General features: G+C 47.2%; 2 protein-coding genes across 4 annotated transcripts in view; one reads left to right on the top strand and one right to left on the bottom strand.

The window, feature by feature from the left end:
- Positions 1-12,620, top strand: part of LPCAT3 (lysophosphatidylcholine acyltransferase 3) — a 40,703-nt gene extending 28,083 nt beyond the window's left edge. The window contains exons 2-13 of one of the 2 annotated variants that reach the window (XM_045061317.1): positions 5,755-5,862; positions 6,397-6,503; positions 7,300-7,393; positions 7,559-7,596; positions 8,031-8,209; positions 9,066-9,174; positions 9,918-10,004; positions 10,104-10,270; positions 11,334-11,481; positions 11,557-11,715; positions 11,807-11,935; positions 12,261-12,620. In XM_045061317.1, coding sequence (XP_044917252.1) covers positions 5,755-5,862; positions 6,397-6,503; positions 7,300-7,393; positions 7,559-7,596; positions 8,031-8,209; positions 9,066-9,174; positions 9,918-10,004; positions 10,104-10,270; positions 11,334-11,481; positions 11,557-11,715; positions 11,807-11,923 — 1,313 coding nt within the window. In that variant the 3' untranslated portion in view covers positions 11,924-11,935; positions 12,261-12,620. Of the gene's footprint in view, positions 1-5,754; positions 5,863-6,396; positions 6,504-7,299; positions 7,394-7,558; positions 7,597-8,030; positions 8,210-9,065; positions 9,175-9,917; positions 10,005-10,103; positions 10,271-11,333; positions 11,482-11,556; positions 11,716-11,806; positions 11,936-12,210 lie in introns of both variants that reach the window. The other variant, XM_003988348.6, reaches the window with a different exon arrangement.
- A 250-nt stretch (positions 12,621-12,870) lies between these two features.
- Positions 12,871-18,824, bottom strand: EMG1 (EMG1 N1-specific pseudouridine methyltransferase). Of its 2 annotated transcripts, XM_003988347.6 has the most exons (6): positions 18,524-18,738; positions 14,733-14,834; positions 14,482-14,623; positions 14,057-14,115; positions 13,820-13,969; positions 12,871-13,156 (listed from the first exon to the last, which is right to left on the bottom strand). In XM_003988347.6, exons 1-6 carry the CDS (start codon positions 18,689-18,691, stop codon positions 13,043-13,045), a joined length of 735 nt encoding a protein of 244 aa, XP_003988396.2. In that variant the 5' UTR covers positions 18,692-18,738; the 3' UTR covers positions 12,871-13,042. The 2 variants fall into 2 exon arrangements, with proteins under 2 accessions (XP_003988396.2, XP_044917255.1); XM_045061320.1 differs by lacking the exon at positions 13,820-13,969 and having other exon boundaries at positions 18,524-18,824.
- Between the last annotated feature and the right edge of the window lie 42 nt (positions 18,825-18,866).

Raw genomic sequence — 18,866 nt, 5'->3', positions numbered from 1 at the left:
AAAACAACATATTAACAGACTAAATGCAGAAACAGATTTGAGAATCCTGCTACCTTCCATCTAGCCAGACAAAGGCTAGAAATTTGTAAAAATGTAAAACAATGCCACTGTCCTCATTAAATTGTTTTGTTTGTTTTGGAAAAATATAGTTTTTTTCATTAAAAGTATGTTATATATTATGTAATTGGTTTACTATTTTTTATTTATTTATTTTTTAATTTTTTTTTAACGTTTATTTATTTTTGAGACAGAGAGAGACAGAGCATGAACGGGGAAGGGGCAGAGAGAGAGGGAGACACAGAATCGGAAGCAGGCTCCAGGCTCTGAGCCATCAGCCCAGAGCCCGACGCGGGGCTCGAACTCATGGACCACGAGATCGTGACCTGAGCTGAAGTCGGATGCTTCACCGACTAAGCCACCCAGGCGCCCCTGGTTTACTATTTTTTAATGAATTAGTAGTTAAATACTTTAAAATTTTCTTTTATTTATTTATTCATTTACTTACTTATTTAGAGAGAATCCCAAGCAGGTTCCGCGCTGTCAGCACAGAGCCCCATGTGGGGCTCAAACTCAAAAACCACAAGATCATGACCTGAGCCTAAATCAAGAGTCGAACACTCAACCCACTGAGCCACCTGGGCACCTCTTATTTGCTAATACAGTAGATATTGATAGATAGTACCCATATTAACAAATGTTTTTGAGGTCCTCCGTAATTTTTAAGAGTCTAAAGAGAGCAGAAAGTTTGAACACCACTACAGTATGCTATGGACATTATACCAACTCTTTGTATGGTGCTTGAGGTAGTTTTCTTCTTTGACAAAACTGGTATAAGTATCTGACTAAGCCAACACATAGCAGTTCTGTCTAACTCTGTCTTCTCTCTCACACTTGCCAAAAATGCTCTATATTCCTTTCACCGGGGTAATATGAACCACTGACTGATCAAATGGGGTCATACCATATTCCTCCAGAGTCCAGAAATAGCTATACAGGTTGAAAGTCAAAGAAATTAATCAGACTTGAATACAAACAGCTCATTTCTTTTTTTTTTTTTTAATGTTTATTTATTTTTGAGAAAGAGAGAGAGTCAGAGTGCAAGTTGGGGAGGGGCAGAGAGAGAGGGAGACACAGAATCCGAAACAGGCTCCAGGCTCTGAGTTGTCAGCACAGAGCCCGATGCCGGGCTCGAACCCATGACCTGAGCTGAAGTCAGACGCTTAACTGATTGAGCCTCCCAGGTACCCCTAAACAGCTCATTTCTACCTCTTCAAATGAAGCCTCCAAACCTGTAGGATTAACAAGTAATTTCACAACTACCGTACAGAGAATAAGGAGTTCCATGACAGTCTAGGTTGTGACGGATCCTAGTTTCTGACTCAAGTGGCGCTTGGACCTGACTGATCCAGTGACTGGAGAGTACAGCTGGAAACGCTCCATGACTGCTGAACCTCTGAAGAGGACCCACTTCAGCGTACTTTGAGGTTCAGAGCATTTTGAATGCCCTAGTTTTTGCTGTTGGAACATTCCCATTCCAGTAGGGGATCCTCAAGGTTTAATATGTGTTAGATCATCATCCTTCATCTGCTAATGAGTTTCTGAAGCCCTCCCCACCTTTAAAATGTAATCAAAAAGAAGAAACAGTTACAGTATAGCCAAACAAGTTCTGCTATGCTTCATAAACAGAATACCTGGCTTTAGCAGGCATTTATATAAACATTTGTCAAAGGAACGAGACAGCCAGCGATCCACAGGATATCTAGGAAATTAACTACCTGCGTGAAGCTGCAAATTTGTTCATAAAACAAACCTCTCTGCATGTTTGGTGCTATTATGGGAAAGACCAGAACCCCCGGCCATCAGGCTTAGAATGTTATTCTCAGGACCTAGTAAGTGCTGCCGGCTTGCTTTCGGATTTTCGTGAGGTGGTGCTTGTTAACCCTTGCGGCACATCACGGTCACTCAGACCTGCCGAATCAGACTCGTGGGTGGGCGGTGAGCGAGGAGGTGCTCTCGTTGGTTTTTAAAGATTCTTCCGGTGACTGCAGCCATTACAGTCAGCGTCGACTCCCATCAAAAAGCGTTAAGACTCAGAAACAGCTTGAGGAACAACATCCTGCGCCAAACAGCACATCCCTCTAGGGGTGACTGGGCAGCCAGGCCCCGAAGCCCGCTGAGCTGAGTGGCAGCCAAGAGCCAGGTTTGATGTTTACGCTCAAAATCAGCTCTGGGTTGTCCCAGCAACTCGGCTGACACACAGCTCCTTCTTCTCTCTGAGGCTTCATTCCGGGCTTTGCTCTTCTCTGTTAGGACCTCCGTGTCTGTGGTAACCTGGCCTGCTGCCTTCTTTAATTTTTCTGCCAGGTGCTCCATCTTCTTGCGTGTAGGGAACTCAACAACCCCCACCCCGCCCCCCAAATATACCTGAAACCAGGAGGAAGGGGCCTGGAGCGGCCAGAACAGATGTCATCAGGCCTGTGCACTAAGTCTCCTGTAAGGAAAGCACCCAAGACTCTGGCTCTTACATCTTTTTTTTACACCTTTAACAACTTTACACAAAGTTACGGTTTCTAAGGCCTGCAGTAAAGTAGAAATTGGGAAAGGAACTCTTCGAAGCTCAAGAAGTGACTCCTGATCCCCGAATAGCAAGGGAGGGGCCATGAAGGCCATAAGAAACAGATACAAGAACTCAGAATGCCGAACAGTGGAGGGCCTACAGGGTCCGGGCAAACGGTTTCACACTCCTCGACAGGTCACAAAGCCATCATGGCTGTACTGCAGAATAATTATGGCCCAGATCACCAAGAAAATGTTAAGTATATTCAGGTTAAGGGAGCAGAGTAGTGTGTGTCGTGTTTTGTTTTTTTAATTTCAAGCATTCTAAATGGTTTTAGTGCTTCCAGTTGGTTAAAGGTCTTAGTGCCTAAAGAGATAAGCTCTTCGCTATCTATAGATGAACTCATTTACCAGTACTCTAGATAATTAAGATCTACCCTATTTATCGCTTCTATTCATTTGTACTCCTGTTTCTAAAACATTAAAAATGAAAAGCAGGAGCGCCTGGGTGGCTCAGTTAAGCCTCCGACTCTTGATTTCTCCTCACGTCATGATCTCACAGTTTGTGGGATCGAGCCCGCATCGGGCTTCATGCTGAGCATGGAGCCTGCTTGGGATTCTCTCTCTCCCTCTCTCTGCTCCTCCCCCTCTCATTCACACGCACTTTCCCTCTCTAAACAAACTTTAAAAAAAAAAATGAGGGGTGCCTGGGTGGCTCAGTAGGTTGGGCGTCCAACATCTGCTCAAGTCATGATCTCGTGGTTCCTGGGTTCAAGCCCCGTGTCGGGCTCTCTGTGTCCAACTCAGAGCCTGGACCCTGCTTCAGATTCTGTCTCTCTCTCTCTCTCTCTCTCTCTCTCCCTCTCTCTCTGCCTCTCTCTCTCTCTCTCAAAAATAAATATTTTTAAAAAGTGAAAAGCAAAAAATTTAAGGCAGTTGGACCCTATTCTATATACTTTCTAGTACCTGGCTCTGCTTCTTAGCAAAACTTGCTGTAACCTGGTGTTCTGTCCCTGCCCATGTGATATGTAATGAGACTCAATCCTGTTTCTTTGCTCATTCATCTGACTATGAAAGGGTTTATAGATGTCTCCCTCTCCCTTGAGCCTATTAATCCTATATCACTTCATCTTCTGCTAGCAGGAAAATAAACCATTACAGGGGCGCCTGGGTGGCTCAGTCAGCTCAGGTCATGATCTCACGGGTTTGTGAGATTGAGCCCCACATTGGGCTCTGCACTGACAGTGAGGAGCCTGCTTGGGATTCTCTCTCTCTCTCTCTCTCTCTCTCTCTCTGCCCCTCCCCCTGCTTGCTCTCTCTCAGAATAAATAAACTTTAAAAAAGAAAGAAAGAGAATAAACCATTACATGCCACCTCCTTCCTCATTATATGCTCTATAATCAGAATACCTGGCATAGAGTAGGCATTTAACAAACATCTGTCAAATGAATGAGCCCGTGATCCATAGACCATCTGCAGAATTAACTACTTGCAAGCAGCTGTGAATTTGTTAAAGAGCCTAGCCCATGATGAAAACAGCAATCAAAGAACATCAGCAAGTCCTAGCACCAAGAAGATCAAATAGTTGACACACTGTTCCATGATAAAACCAGGATACACAAATACCCGAACTGTTTGGCAAATTAAAAGAAAAAACAGGGAAAAGGACTAGAAGGACATAGGCCAATATAAAACATGATTATCCATTTTTCTATTCACTTAATAAATAATCGAGCACTTTCTTTGTGTCCAACACGTTCCTAAGCATCTCAGAGTTTAATCACGCATACCAGCATACTGCCCACGAAAAACTAACTGCAACCTATAATTTGACAGCAAGAGGTGCAGCAACTATAAATCACGAGCAGCTCAGGAACACTAATTATGCATCAAATGATAGGATATGTGAAGTGTCCTTCCAGAAAGACGTGGGGATTCCAGTTCTCTGCACGTGCTCTGCTGCAGGAGGAGTATTTCTGGGCACGTTAGTCAGACTTCTTGATAGAACGCTTCCTGACTGGGCCGCCTGGGTGGCTCAGTCGATGAAGCGTCCGACTTCAGCTCAGGTCATGATCTCACGGTTCGTGGGTTCGAGCCCCACGTCGGGCTCTGTGCTGACAGCTCAGAGCCTGGAGCCTGCTTTAGATTGTGTGTCTCCCTCTCTCTCTGCTCCTCCCTTGCTCACACTCTGTCTCTCTCTCAAAAACAAATAAACATTAAAAAAAAAAAAAAAAAAAGTAGAACGCTCCTTGACAGAACACTGAATGTGTAGTAAAGCCATGGAACATACTGATTGTAGTTCAGAAATACCAAATGTTATTGACCCTTTTTAATTCCGTAAGCTGCCTTTCGCCACGCCTAATCAGTTTATGACCCAGCAGAGACCCCTTGTAGTTCCGTCGTCGTGGCCCTGGGACTATACTCGGAATCACAGCTTTAGATGACATTTCCCCAGGATATTTACATGGATTTATAACACAGTTGATGCCCAGACCTCAGTATGTGAGGAGTCGACAACTGTATGTCAGTCAGTAATCCCATTTTGTAGCCTGGTTTTCATTTATATTTGTCCTCTTAATAATGTTAATAAGCTGACATTACTCTGCTAACAGGACAGGCGATGAAATCATAATCGAGCATAAAGGTGTAAACTAGCATCTCAGGGCATCGTTAGGCACCCTCAATTCCTTGTGTCGTTTAGAAAAACGCAAGAGAAAATTCCTAGCAATATTTAATAGGCTATAAAGGAAACCTAGTCTTAGGACCCAGTTTTGTATTGCCTCAGTATAAAATTCATACCTTTAGTTTAAAATTTTTTGTGTGTTTTATTTATTTTTGAGAGAGAGAGAGAGAGGGGGGGTACGAGCAGGGGAGGGGCAGAGAGAGAGGGAGACTCAGAATCTGAAGCAGGCTTCAGGCTCTGAGCTGTCAGCACAGAGCTCGAAGCCACGAACTGCGAGATCATGACCTGAATAGAAATTGGACACTTAACCGACGGGGCCACCCAGGTGCCCCCATATCTTCAGTTTTAAGTTTGTATTTACAAGGCAAATTTTGATTCTTGGATACTGTTCTCTGCTGTCATCCACATAAGGGACGTATTTTCCACTCTGGGCTGCATTTCATGCCAGAGAAACTTCCAAAACCGGGAGGGCATCAGGCATGCGTGACCCTCTGACTGATTTTTCTCCCCTCTAGGTTACCCCATGGCTGTATTTTATCGGCGTTACCTTTACTTCAAGGACAGCTACCTCATCCATCTCTTCCACGCCTTTACAGGCCTCTCAATTGCTTATTTTAACTTTGGTGAGTGAACTTGGCAGTAGCACGGAGATTGGAGGGAACCTGGGAAGGAACAGGATTAAACAGAGTTTCTGGAGAGAGTGTGATGGCTAGGGAAGTTAATAACGCTCTGCTTGCAAAGAGGGTTTGTATGCACAGGACCAGAGCTTAATTTTCCTTTTCCGTGCATCCCTTTCCCAGATAACATTTTGAGAGTGCTTGGTTACCTTTGCCAGCCCCCCATCATTTCCTCTGCTGGGGCTGTAACTGGATGCAAGATGCAAGCAGCCTTCTTCAGGAGCATCCCTTTAGCTCAAACACTCAGAAATGCAGCAACGCCCTGATGATCCCTTATATGTATACAGTTCATTTCCTTCCCTCCCGCCAAGATCTGAGTCTCTTTGAAAAGAAAAAAATCCTAATACCAAAGGTTTTTTTCTTTAAATATTCTCTTTGTGTTTAGAAGTCTCGGCCCAGGTGAGAATGCGAAAAAACAAAAACAAAACCCAAAAACCAAAACCACCACAGGCTAAAATTTGCTGTCCTCTCCGCCTCCAGGAAATCAGCTCTACCACTCCCTGCTGTGTGTTGGACTTCAGTTCCTCATCCTTCGACTGATGGGCCGCACCGTCACTGCCGTCCTCACTACATTTTGCTTCCAGATGGTAAACGCCTCTCCCTCGGCAGCTCAGACCACAGCCAACAGCCCAACAGCCGTTCGGGGGAGGGGGGAGGTCGGGGACTGTGGCGCAGAAAAAGTGACCTAGGAGACCCGATTTCTAGTCCTTTCTCCCGACATCTCTCCGCAGCATGGCTTCAGGTAGGTCACTCTTCGCAGGCGCCAGGCGCCCCATCTGCAGGTTGCAGTGACGATGACCTGAACAGCTGAGCCCTTGCACAGGACTGCGCCATTCTTGTTCTTTGGTTTTGACCAGGACTACCCAGCTAGCTGTCCAGGAGGGGTGTCGCGTAAAGGCCAGGCAGAAAACCAGCTGAGACTGAGCTATGGACTCTAAGCTCCAAATTCTCAGTTGAGCCCTCATTCTGCTGAGAAGCCTTGAGCATTCCCCTCCATGGGTTCAGTTTCTTCCATGTATAGTAACTTAAAGCCTTTAGGGCCCCTGGGTGGCTCAGTTGGTTAAGCGTCTGACTTCAGCTCAGGTCGTGATCTCAACGGTTCATGAGTTTGAGCCCCACATCAGGCTGTCTGCTGTCAGCAGGGCCTGATTTGTATCCTCTGTCCCTCCCACCTCTCTCTGCCCCTTCCCCGCTCACGTTCTCTCTTTCTCAAAAATGAATAAACAATTTTTTTTTTTTATTTAAAAGATCAAACTTAAAAACAAAAGCCTTTAAGGAGGAGACCAAGAGAAGGGGAAAATGAAAGAATACAGTGGATTTTAGAGCAGGGAGAAAATAAAGAAATCCTAGCTGGTGATGGAATAAATTCTTCCCCCTCCCTAGGCCTACCTTCTTGCCGGATATTATTACACAGCCACTGGCAACTATGATATCAAGTGGACAATGCCACATTGTGTCCTGACCTTGAAGCTGATTGGTGAGTGCTGGCTCATTGCCTTCCCCTTTTACCCCTAAGCTCTTCCCCGTCTGACCGTAAACTTACTCTGTGTTCCCCGGTCCACTCCTGGCTACACTCAGTCCACAGGCCACCTCCTCAGTGGCCTCTCCCCCTGCTCTACCCACACCTTCTCTCTCTGCTCAGGTCTGGCTGTTGACTACTTTGACGGAGGGAAGGATCAGGTAAGTTCCCGTTCCTCTGCAGAGAGGTTAAGGAATTGAACCAGAGGGAAGGAGAAAGGCTGTTGTAATGAAAAGACTGGACCCAGATGCCAGGGGCAGAGCCTCTACCTCATCCCCGGCCTGTGTGAGTTCTGTTTCAGATAGCACTGAGCACGGATCAGCAAATCTAATTTGCCCGGATCCAGCTCTCGCACAAAGTCCAGAGATCAGTGCCAGCATGGCGTTTGGAAAAGCAGCAGCCACTTGTTGCTAAGTTACCCCCGCACATACTCATTTCCACGTGAGGCAATTACTCTTCTCCATGTCACGCCCTCAAAGAGACGGCTGTTTGAAGAACCCCAGTTCAGTGGGGTCCCAGGGTGGGGAACACGCAGACTGGCTCTTGGGGGGAGATTCAAGGCTATCCTGAACCATTCATTCTCTTCTCGGCATAGAATTCCTTGTCCTCTGAGCAACAGAAATATGCCATACGGGGTGTCCCTTCCCTGCTGGAAGTTGCTGGTTTCTCCTACTTCTATGGGGCCTTCTTGGTAGGGCCCCAGTTCTCAATGAACCACTACATGAAGCTGGTGCAGGGACAGCTGACTGACATACCAGGGAAGATACCAAACAGGTAATTGCCCCTCTTGGTCGAGACCTCTGTATAGGTGATCTCACCCAATACAAAGCCACTTCTAGGTGCCTTCCTGCAGGCCAGCCCTGGCTGCGTTCTCCAGCACGGCCCCGGCTCACAGGCCTGTGCCGCACACGCCCCGGACTGTCGTAACGGGCGCTCCGTACCTGCTCAGCGCGGGTGGCGGGCCCATTTCAGCGTAGGCTACTTCCAGCCAGCCATTCCGACCCTGTAGTACAAACGTAAAAATTCGCTTTTATGCCACAGGATTTTGCCTGAACAGTCACGTCCCTGCCTTTAAAACCCGTTTTCTCGGTTTAAAAGAAAAGATTGTTAAATATATAAAAATGTGTGTGTGTATGTGTGTGTGTGTGTATATATATATATATGTGTATATATATATCACAGTAGAAAATTGAAAAGTTACCAGAAAAATCCTTTTCCTGAGAACGTGTCTAGCCTGTGTTTGGGCCTCGATTCAACCAGGGTAGGAAGGAGCAGACTGAGGATTGGTCATCCTCCAGTCCTCCGCACTGGATTTTCGGTCCCAGTGTGGATGGAGGCGGTTGGTGAGGCCGTGAGATGTGTAGGAGCCCTGAGGGGGAAGCCACAGACTCGTCCACACCGCTCCCCTGCCCACCCTGCCCGCCCCTGTGACTCGCAGGGTCTCGCGTTCACCATTGCCCAAAGCCAACCACAGAGAGCTGTCTTTCCCTGAATAAAGGCTCTGGACGGAGAGCCACTCGTCCTCCTCCGGGCGGATAGCCACACTCTGAAACCCCTCTCTCCGTAATTTAAGGTCAGAGGGCAAAGGGAATAGCCTCTGTCCGTTGTGACCTTGCTTGTTCCTTTCCAGCACCATACCTGCTCTCAAGCGCCTGAGTCTGGGCCTTGTCTACCTAGTGGGCTACACTCTGCTTAGCCCCCACATCACAGAAGACTATCTCCTCACTGAAGACTATGAAGTGAGTGCTTACTAATGGAGCAGCAGTGTGACTGCATCAGAGGTAGAAATGGACAGGCAAGGATCCCTGTAGATAGCCAAGAAGCGGGTAACACCATCTACAAATGCATGTTGGTTTCGCTCTAGATCTGTGAGAGTTGGTGTCAATGCCAGCCGGGCCGCGACATGTTCATCAGCCAGCACTGAACGACCTCCGTGGGCACAGGGCTGTGCCAGGTGCACTGTTAGCACCCCTTACCTCCCTCGGGAGCAGCTCTTAGCCTGATTTATTACAGCCAAGTGACTCCTTGGAGCAGAGCAGCTTTTGGTCCTCTCCAGCCTGTTTTCTTCTCTTGATAGATTGGGGGCTTCTAGGGAATTCAAAAACCAAGGGAGGGGGAAGTGCTGGCTTTTGCTCCTGCCCAGCTGAAAGGCTTGCAGCAGCTCCCTACGCACTCTGGGTAGGTTTATCTCCTTAAACTAACATTGACCATGGATATATAAAAGTCCCTCGGTGCTCCGTGTCCCGAATGCTCAGTGCGTTAGAGTTTAGGGACAATGCTGTTTCTGGGACTCTTCAAAGAAAAAGGTGAATGGATGTTCACTGGGCTCCCTGCGTATTCCTCTTAGCCTACTAGAAGGGCAGCGAAGCGGACCGTCAGGTGGACATGAAGTAGTCAGCCTCAAGTTTGGAAGGGAAGAACATGAAGGGCATTTGGCCTTGCCCGGGGAGTATCCCTAATGCCTGTGTGTTCCTTCCTCAAGAACCACGATTTCTGGTTCCGCTGCATGTACATGCTGCTCTGGGGCAAGTTCGTGCTGTACAAGTACGTCACCTGTTGGCTGGTCACAGTAAGTAGGAAAGATGAACCGGGGTCATATTGCAACAAGCTGTGGGGCGCGGTGGGGAGGAGAGGAGCAGGAATGCTAACGGAATGCTCCCTCCCTCAGGAAGGAGTGTGCATTTTGACAGGGCTGGGCTTCAATGACTTTGACGAACACAGAAAGGCGAAGTGGGACGCCTGTGCCAACATGAAGGTGTGGCTCTTTGAAACGACCCCCCGATTCACCGGCACCATCGCCTCTTTCAACATCAACACCAATGCCTGGGTGGCCCGGTAAGCGGCTGGAACGGGGGTCCGGACCCTAGCTTCTTCCACCACTTTCCCAGATTTGAGCGCACGGATGCGCGATCCATCTTTTCCCACTCTGGGTAGAACCTTGTCGTTCTCGCACCCACCCACCACATACTGACTTCCGTCTCCACTCCCGGCCCCCCGAAAACCACTCCTGTCACGTTCGCAAGGCACAAGCAAGACCGAGAGGTGCCTTGAATTTTAATCCCAGTTCCGCCCTGGTTTCATGTTCCCCTTTGCCGTTTACAAACGTCTTTATTTGTCCCCACCAACGCACAAGTGTTGAGCGGCACGAGAACCGGTCTGCCCTGTTCAGCACTGCAGCTTAGGCACCGGGCGCTCAGCAGACAGTCGTCTTGTACAAAGTGGCTCGCCCAAGCTCACTCAGCTAAGCGTGAGGTCTGTTTGCTGTCTCTGAACAGAGTCATCGACTCCGCTGCCTTTCATTTCTTTTTTTAATTTTTTTTAAAGTTTATTCATTTATTTTGAGAGAGACAGACAGTGAGAGTGGGGGAGGGGCAGAGACCGAGGCAGGGGGGCAGAGAGAGAATCCCAAGCAGGCTCTGCACGGCCAGAGGGGCTTGAACCCACGAAACCATGAGATCACGACCTGAGCCGAAACCAAGAGTCGGTCACTTAACCGACTGAGCCACTCAGGTGCCCCTGCCTTTCATTTCTTTTTTTTTTTTTTTTTTTTTTTAATTTTTTTTTCAACGTTTTTTATTTATTTTTGGGACAGAGAGAGACAGAGCATGAACGGGGGAGGGGCAGAGAGAGAGGGAGACACAGAATCGGAAACAGGCTCCAGGCTCCGAGCCATCAGCCCAGAGCCCGACGCGGGGCTCGAACTCACGGACCGCGAGATCGTGACCTGGCTGAAGTCGGACGCTTAACCGACTGCGCCACCCAGGCGCCCCCCTGCCTTTCCTTTCTAAAGCTAGTCTGATGGCACCGCCTCCCTCACCCCAGACCACCCGGAGCAGGAGCCACCAGCGTGGCAGCAGGCACTGCTCTGAGGCCCGTCCCCACCCACCCTTTTCTCTAGTTACGTCTTCAAACGGCTCAAGTTCCTTGGAAATAAAGAACTGTCCCAGGGACTGTCGCTGCTCTTCTTGGCCCTCTGGCACGGCCTCCACTCGGGATACCTGGTCTGCTTCCAGATGGAATTCCTCATTGTCATCGTGGAGAGAAAGGTAGGCCCGAGGGGTGCCGGGTGAACAGGGACGACGACGAGCGAGACACTCACGACCTCTCCCCTCGCTCCCCAGGCTGCCAGGCTAATTCAGGAGAGCCCAACCCTGAGCAACCTGGCTTCCATTACCATCCTACAACCCTTCTACTACTTGGTGCAGCAGACCATCCACTGGCTCTTCATGGGTTACTCAATGACTGCCTTCTGCCTCTTCACATGGGACAAGTGGTTTAAGGTAAGCGGAGGGGGCGGAAATCGCTGAAACCGCAGGCCGTGAGGACGGTCCTTGCTCTGTCTCTCGCTCAGTGGCCGGTATCTCCCCACAGGTGTATAAATCCGTCTATTTTCTTGGCCACGTCTTCTTCTTGAGCCTACTCTTCATATTGCCTTATGTTCACAAAGTAATGGTGCCAAGGAAAGAAAAGTTAAAGAAAGCGAAATAATCGACTTCCCTGGTAAGTGACCATCCCTGTAGCTAAGCTGAACCAGCAAGTTATAGACGAGAGCAATAGATTGGGGGCGGATGGCAGGGAGACGGTACTGAAACCTGGAGTGACTCTGAAGGTAGCCTGGCTCCCGGGAAAACAAGTGTGGGGCACTGACCACTCTAACTTGGGCCCCCACGACGCAGAGTACTATACGATCACGGCAAACTTGGGCCCCCAGAGTCTGCCAGAGACTGGAAGGAATAACTCCGACCAGCCTGCCAATCAAATCTCTTCTCTTGCAGGTGGCCTAGCGCCGGGCTGGTGCAGAAACCACTTGTCTCCCTTTCCACAGCCCTCCTTCGCCTCAGAGCACAGAGAACATGGAAACCAGGGAGTGGGAAGACATGATACTCCTAGCCGTGCCTCTGCTGCCAGCCAAGTCTTCATCTGGGGCCAAAGGGGAAACTCTCGTGGGAGGAGTAGAGGGCCCGTGTCTCCCCTCTGGGCTCCCCCATGCACGTTGCCTTATCTCTCCCCCTCTAGCCAGGAATCTGTTGTGTTTTTCTCCTGCCAATTTACTATGATTGTATATGTGCCGCTACCACCACCCCCCCCATGGGGGGGCGGGGTGGGGTACAAGGCCCCACCTGCTCCACTTTTTCTACCTTGGAACTGTACCAGATAAAATCACTTCTCTTTGTTCAGTTTTTCACTGCTGGCATTCCTGGCTGCTTCCTTACAGACCGTTCTCCGTGCTTGCCACAGAGCTGAAAATTCAGCAGGGCTCTCTCCTTTACCGCCCAGAAGGAGGGAGTCAAGGCCTAACCGCAAAGCCTGGGACCAAACTTGCAAACGCCGTGACCTCACATCTTTTCCTGGAGTCTGAGGAGAACAACCATTAAGATTTTTTTCCACCATTAAGATACTGCTAATTTTAGGAATCCCCAAAGAACTACCAGATATTTATAGGATAAACAGCATTTATAGGCTAAACAAATAGCAAATGTACAGCCTCGGCTTCCCCAAACCCCCCACAGTCCCGGTGCAGGAAGGTCCTCTCTCCGAGCAGCGGGCGGAAAGCAGGGCCAAGGGATATAATGGCAACAGTCTCTGTTTCAGAACAAGGTGCTATTGTCAGATGACCCCCCATACTTCTTCAAAGGCTGTGGTCAGTTTTGCACAGGTGAGGGCTGCAGACAGGGGGTAGTTGCTGATAGACACCATCTTCTCCGTATAGTCCACATTGACCTAAGGAGAGAAACAGTTCTGTCACTCTGTAACAAGTTCAGCCCGTCTTTGGGGAAGGGAAAACAGGGCTGAGCTAGTATTTCACAGTGCTGGGTTTCTTTCTAGATTTTATTTTTAAGTAATGTCTGCACCTGGCATGGGGCTCGAACTCACAACCCTGAGATCAAGAGTGGCAAGCTCTACCGACTGAGCCAGCCGATCTTTATGGTGCTATTTTTTTAAAGATTTACTTGTTTTTGAGAGAGAGAGAGTGAGTGATAGTGCGTGTGGGGGAAGGGTGGGAGGGGGAGAGAGAGAATCCCAAGCAGGCTCTGCACTGATAGCGTGGAGCCCAACATAGGGCTTGAACCCATGAATCATAAGATCATGACCCGAGCTGAAGTCAGACGCTTAACTGACTGAGCCACTGAGGCGCCCCTCCAGTGCTGTTCAAGTTGTACAAAGGATGAAGAAGGCCTTGACTCTCACTGTCACAAATATACCAGCAGTCCTCAAAAGATACAGCTGGGGGGGCGGGGGCGTGCAGGTCGTGGAGGCCCTGTTTGTCTTCCGACTTTGTTCTCACCCTCTGTCTCCCAAGGTCATCAAAATGCCAGCTGTTCTCAGAATTCTACACTAAGCCTCAACTCTATGAAGAACCCAAGAGTTGAGCCCAGGCCTTACCTGGCCATGGGCAAAGGCCCCCACCACAAAAACAATAGGGTCACTGCTAGGCACCAAGTCTCGTACATCACTGACAACTGGAATGGAAAAAGATGTGCCAATCTTCATACATCCAACTGGGAAGTGATCTGACACTGGATTCTTAATTACCTAAAGAGAACAAGGGAACAAAAGAAAAATCAGCCCCAGAAACAATCTCAGAACCCCGCCTCCAACCAGTAGGTGCCAGCATCTCACCTTCAAGAGCTTCTGGGGGCCATCAGCTGCTCGAACACTGAGTTTGTGTAAAAGCTGAACTGAGGGTGGGGAGAAAAGAGTTCAGAGCTAGGTGGTGACCCCATTTCTTCTGCCCAGAGATCTAACCAGAAAAACCCACAGGTAAAGAAGGCTCCGTGTGTCCTTTACATCCACACTATGGTCCTAAAATGCTACGAACGAGCAGTTGTCAAGCATACGACCAGCTGGATGGCAATGAGTTCACTCGGCCAGGAACCCATGCAGGTTTTACCCCAGCCCCTGGGAAGATGAGTCCTTGTTCTGGTATCAAACATACACCCCACTCCGCCTATTTACAAAGCTCACATTTCATTTATCTCTTTCCTCTTCCTCCCTTCTTCACTACTGCCAAGTTCGTTCTGAACCTTAACTCCTAGAGATCTCACCCATGAGGCCACAAAAGCGGTCAAAGGTTCTGGGAATTCGAGTCTGGGGGTTCACTTCAATCAGCACATTCTTCTGTGTGTGGATATAAACCTGCAGCAAGCCAGCTCGGTTCAGGGGACTGTCCATCAGCATCAGTAAACTCTGGGGGACGCAGAAACCAAGGCATAGTTTCAAGCGAAGAGAAGCAGCACGCAGCTGCCCGACCTTCTGTACAAAGGCTTGGGGTCGTGAGCTCTGTCCCTGGAGTTACCTGGTGAGCTATGTCTGGTCTCACTTCCCCAGGGTCCCGTCCATTCTTCAACAGCACAGACTTGTGCTTGTCACAGTTGAGTAACTCATAGGTCTTCCCTACCTAAAGAACAGGGAACATGACAGACAGCAACATAAGCTTCTTTTACCTAGACTAGTGGTTCTCAAAGTGTGGTCCCCAAAGCAGCAGCAGCATCATAATCATCATCTAGAAACCTGTTAGTCAAATTCTCAGTCTACTCCAGATCTTCTGAATCAGAAATGGGGGATGGGGCCCAGCAAGCCTTTCAGGGGTTTACTGTGTGGCCACTGACCCTTTCTCCCCTACCCCGTAAATGATCTTGGATGACAAAAGGACACAGCCTGTGATTTCATGTGATCTAAACTCCCGCACAGCAAAGGAAACCCATCCACAAAACAAAAAGGCAACCGACTGAATGGGAAAGAAGGTATTTGCAAATGATATATCTGATAAGGGGTTAATATCCAAATTAACCAATACAGAGAACTTCTGCAATACCAAAAAAAAAAAAAACAATCTGATTAAAAAATGGGCAGAGGACCTGAACAGACATTTTTCTAAGGAAGACACCCAGATGACCAACGGACAAATGAAAAGATGCTCAACCTCACTTATCAGGGAAATGCAAATCAAAAGCACAACAAGGTATCACCTCACCAGCCAGAATGGCTAGTATCAAAAAAAGACAAGAAATAAGTGTTGGCGAGGATGGAGAGAAAAGTGTGAAAATTCTAATGATGCAGGAGGCGACTTCAGCAAGGAATACTTTCAAAAGTAAAACGGAAGAGGGTTGGTGCCAGTGTTAAGACTGGTCTGAGGAAAGGTACAGCTGGAATAAAGGAAAAGCAGAAATGTGAAGAAGGAAAACGCATGCGGAAAAAGTAGAACTGAAACACTGAAGAACAGTGATTAAATATGACTGCTTTGTAAACTGCAAGGTTCCTCAAGTATCGAGCACAAAGCCAGAAATAATTGTGGAATAACAGGGCACTGAGTGAATGAGGAATATTATTCTGGTAACTCAGTGTATACTAGAAGAGACACTAACTGCATGTGTGATACTAAAGATCTGGCTAAAATCTATAGCAGCTAAAACAAAGAATTGCAGATTGCAATTTGGGGGTCCTAAGGAGCAATAAAGTGGTCAGTAAAAAGTCCAAAACCACACCACTAAATATACAAATACAGGATTTGAGAGGCTGTGTCTTTATGTATCAATAGAACATTCATATGTCTGGCAACAACTTAAGAAACATAACTCCAGGGGCGCCTGGGTGGCTTGGTCGGTTGAGTGTCCGACTTCGGCTCAGGTCATGATCTCACGGTCTGTGGGTTCGAGCCCCGTGTCGGGCTCTGTGCTGACAGCTCAGAGCCTGGAGCCTGTTTCAGATTCTGTGTATCCCTCTCTCTCTGCCCCTCCCCTGTTCATGCTCTGTCTCTCTCTGTCTCAAAAATAAATAAACGTTAAAAAAAAAAAAGAAAGAAACATAACTCCAGGAGTGCCTGGGTGGCTCAGTCGGTTAAGCCGTCCGACTTCAGCTCGGGTCATGATCTCACAGTTTGTGAGTTCGAGCCCCACTTCCAGCTCTGTGCTGACAGCTCAGGGCCTGGAGCCTGCTTCAGATTCTGTGTCTCCCTCTCTCTGCCACTCCCCTGTTCACACTCTCTCTGTCAGGAATAAACACTTTAAAAAAAAAAAAAAAAAAAGGAAATGTAACTCCACAAAGCTTGGGGGAAGAGGCATGTAGATTTTGAAACTGATTAACTGAAACAACAAAAATGTCAGAGAGTAAGCATAGGGAAAGAACCAACTCTGTGGGACACTCTTAGTTATTGAAAAAAAGAACCTCTTGAATAGAACAATCCAGTTTCTACCCATTAGTAAGTTATAACCAGGAGTTTTATTATTTTAATAAAATAGAAAAGAGTACTTTACATGTAGTCATGGTAAGTAGTAGTTTATGAAGCTTTTGGTATCAGATAGTTGCATGTGTTTGTGTGTGTGTGTGTGTGTGTGTGTGTGTGTGTGTGTGTGTACTGGCTCACAATGTGACTTTTTTATTGCGGGTTGTGGTTAATAAGCTTGAAAACAACTAATTAGAATAATCAGAGAATGAGTACTATGTGTATTCATTTTCTGTAACAGGTATCAGAGCTATAAGAATTTTTAGAACCTTTTATTCCCTGCCCTCATGGAAGCCTTCTAGTGGAAGAGACAAACAGTAAACCACCACATGAAACCACAACCAAATTGTGATCAACATTATGAAAGAAAAATAAATGGTTCGTTAAAGGATTATTAACAGGAGGGCCTGATTTATACCAAGAAGGGAGTCACTCCTATGAAGAAATAACATTTTAACTAATAATTGAAAAATGAACAGCATCATACTCAGTAATTGTTGCATGAACTGTCAAACAGGAATTAATAAAGAGCTAAGTAAAGGAAGCTTCCGTTAGAGAACATTATGTGCAACGGCCTTCAAATATCAGAGAACTTAGTGCGTTCAAAGACCTTAACAAAGGCCAACAAGTCTGGAGTCTAAGGAATAAATAGGAGAGAGCAGGCTCCACGAGGCTAGCAGAACAAGAAGGACCAGGAAGGCAAAAGATAATAGTACATAAAATTTCAACCAGCTATGAATTCAATCATCCCTGGAGTACCATTAATGACAATCTGACCTACATTCCACCAGCATGCTCTAAGAATTTTAATTTGGCCATGACCTTTTCAACTTCTTGATGAGGAACCTGGAATCAATAACAATGGCAATAATTTATTCCAAGTGACAGGCATCATTCTAAACCCTTTGCTGATATTACCTCCCTTCATCCCCTCAACCCAGTAAGGTCCGTACTATCATCCCCATGGGACATATGAAGAAACAAGTGGTTAAGGGAGATTCAGAATTAATAGGCTGGAAAGACGGCAAGCAATTAACTGAGACATAAATATAAGATCCTGTAATTAAGTTGGAAATATCAATTACCTAAGAAAAATGGGGGAAAAAAAAAAGACTTTCTAGACTGAAAGCTTAATAAAGTAACACAAAGATTGAGGAAGTAAAAATGGAAAAGAATCACATTACTATCAAAATATTACTTTTAAAGCACTTTCAAAGTATTAACCTCCACTTTACAAACTAAGGACAAAGTTGTTTTCTCAAGATCACACACTTAAAATAAGTATGGAAAACAAGTTTAAAACCCAGGTCTGACCTAGAGACCAGTGCTATTTCTTCTGGGCCTCCTCATTCGACAAGTTTAGCACTAAAGGTAAGAGACACAAGAAAGTCAGAGTGAGAACACTGCAGTTTTAAGATATACAATTCCTGGAATATTCGGGAAAAGGGCTGAATGACAGGTAAAAATAAGGATGTGAAAGTATTAAATGATAATTGATCCAGCGTTTCAAAGTGGATAGTACTATAAAGGAAGGTGACAAAAGACACCTAGGGATGACGCAATGGACGTGTCTATCCTTCCCTACCCTCCCTCCCTTTAGGTAACTTTTTACCACAGAATCCCGGTAAATCAATTGAAGTCAGGATGTGACAGCTGCAATGAGATTCACGAAGAGCAGAAGAAAACGAGTAACGCCAACCCAGGTGTTTAACCAAAAGACAGTCAACTAGGCTATTCTTCCTCCAAAAGCATGTTACACTTTCTCTGCCTCTCCATCCACTTTGAGCCTCTCACCCTCACCTCCCCCCCGCCCCGGGGTCCCATCCTATCGATCTGCTAATTCTCCACTCCTTGTCCCAAACTACCTTGACTGTCTCCAGACTGGCCCCTTCCAGCACCACAATGAGCCTTCGCCCTCCGATCTTGTTTCCCGCCCCGAGTCGGGGCCGCTTGGGAGCCACCGCATCCCAGCCCTCTTCCTGCTCTCCAACGCGCCGCTCACGAGGTTGGAATCCGCCACTGGGCGCAGCCATCTTGCAACCGGACCGGAAATTGCGATAACGTCCTTAAACTTCGCGCTTGCCCAATCTCAAACATCCTTCCGGCTGCCATTTTGAAAGTGGGCACTTGGAAATGGCGATGGCTTGCATTCTGGCGCTACCGAAGCCTCTCTGGAAGGGCAGGGTTCCAGAAAGGGGCTGGAAGTTC

The sequence above is a fragment of the Felis catus genome, chromosome B4, assembly GCF_018350175.1.
Source record: "Felis catus isolate Fca126 chromosome B4, F.catus_Fca126_mat1.0, whole genome shotgun sequence".
Lineage (NCBI taxonomy): Eukaryota > Metazoa > Chordata > Mammalia > Carnivora > Felidae > Felis > Felis catus.
Note: the sequence above shows the minus strand (reverse complement) of the source record. Positions and strands in the feature narration are given on the sequence as shown.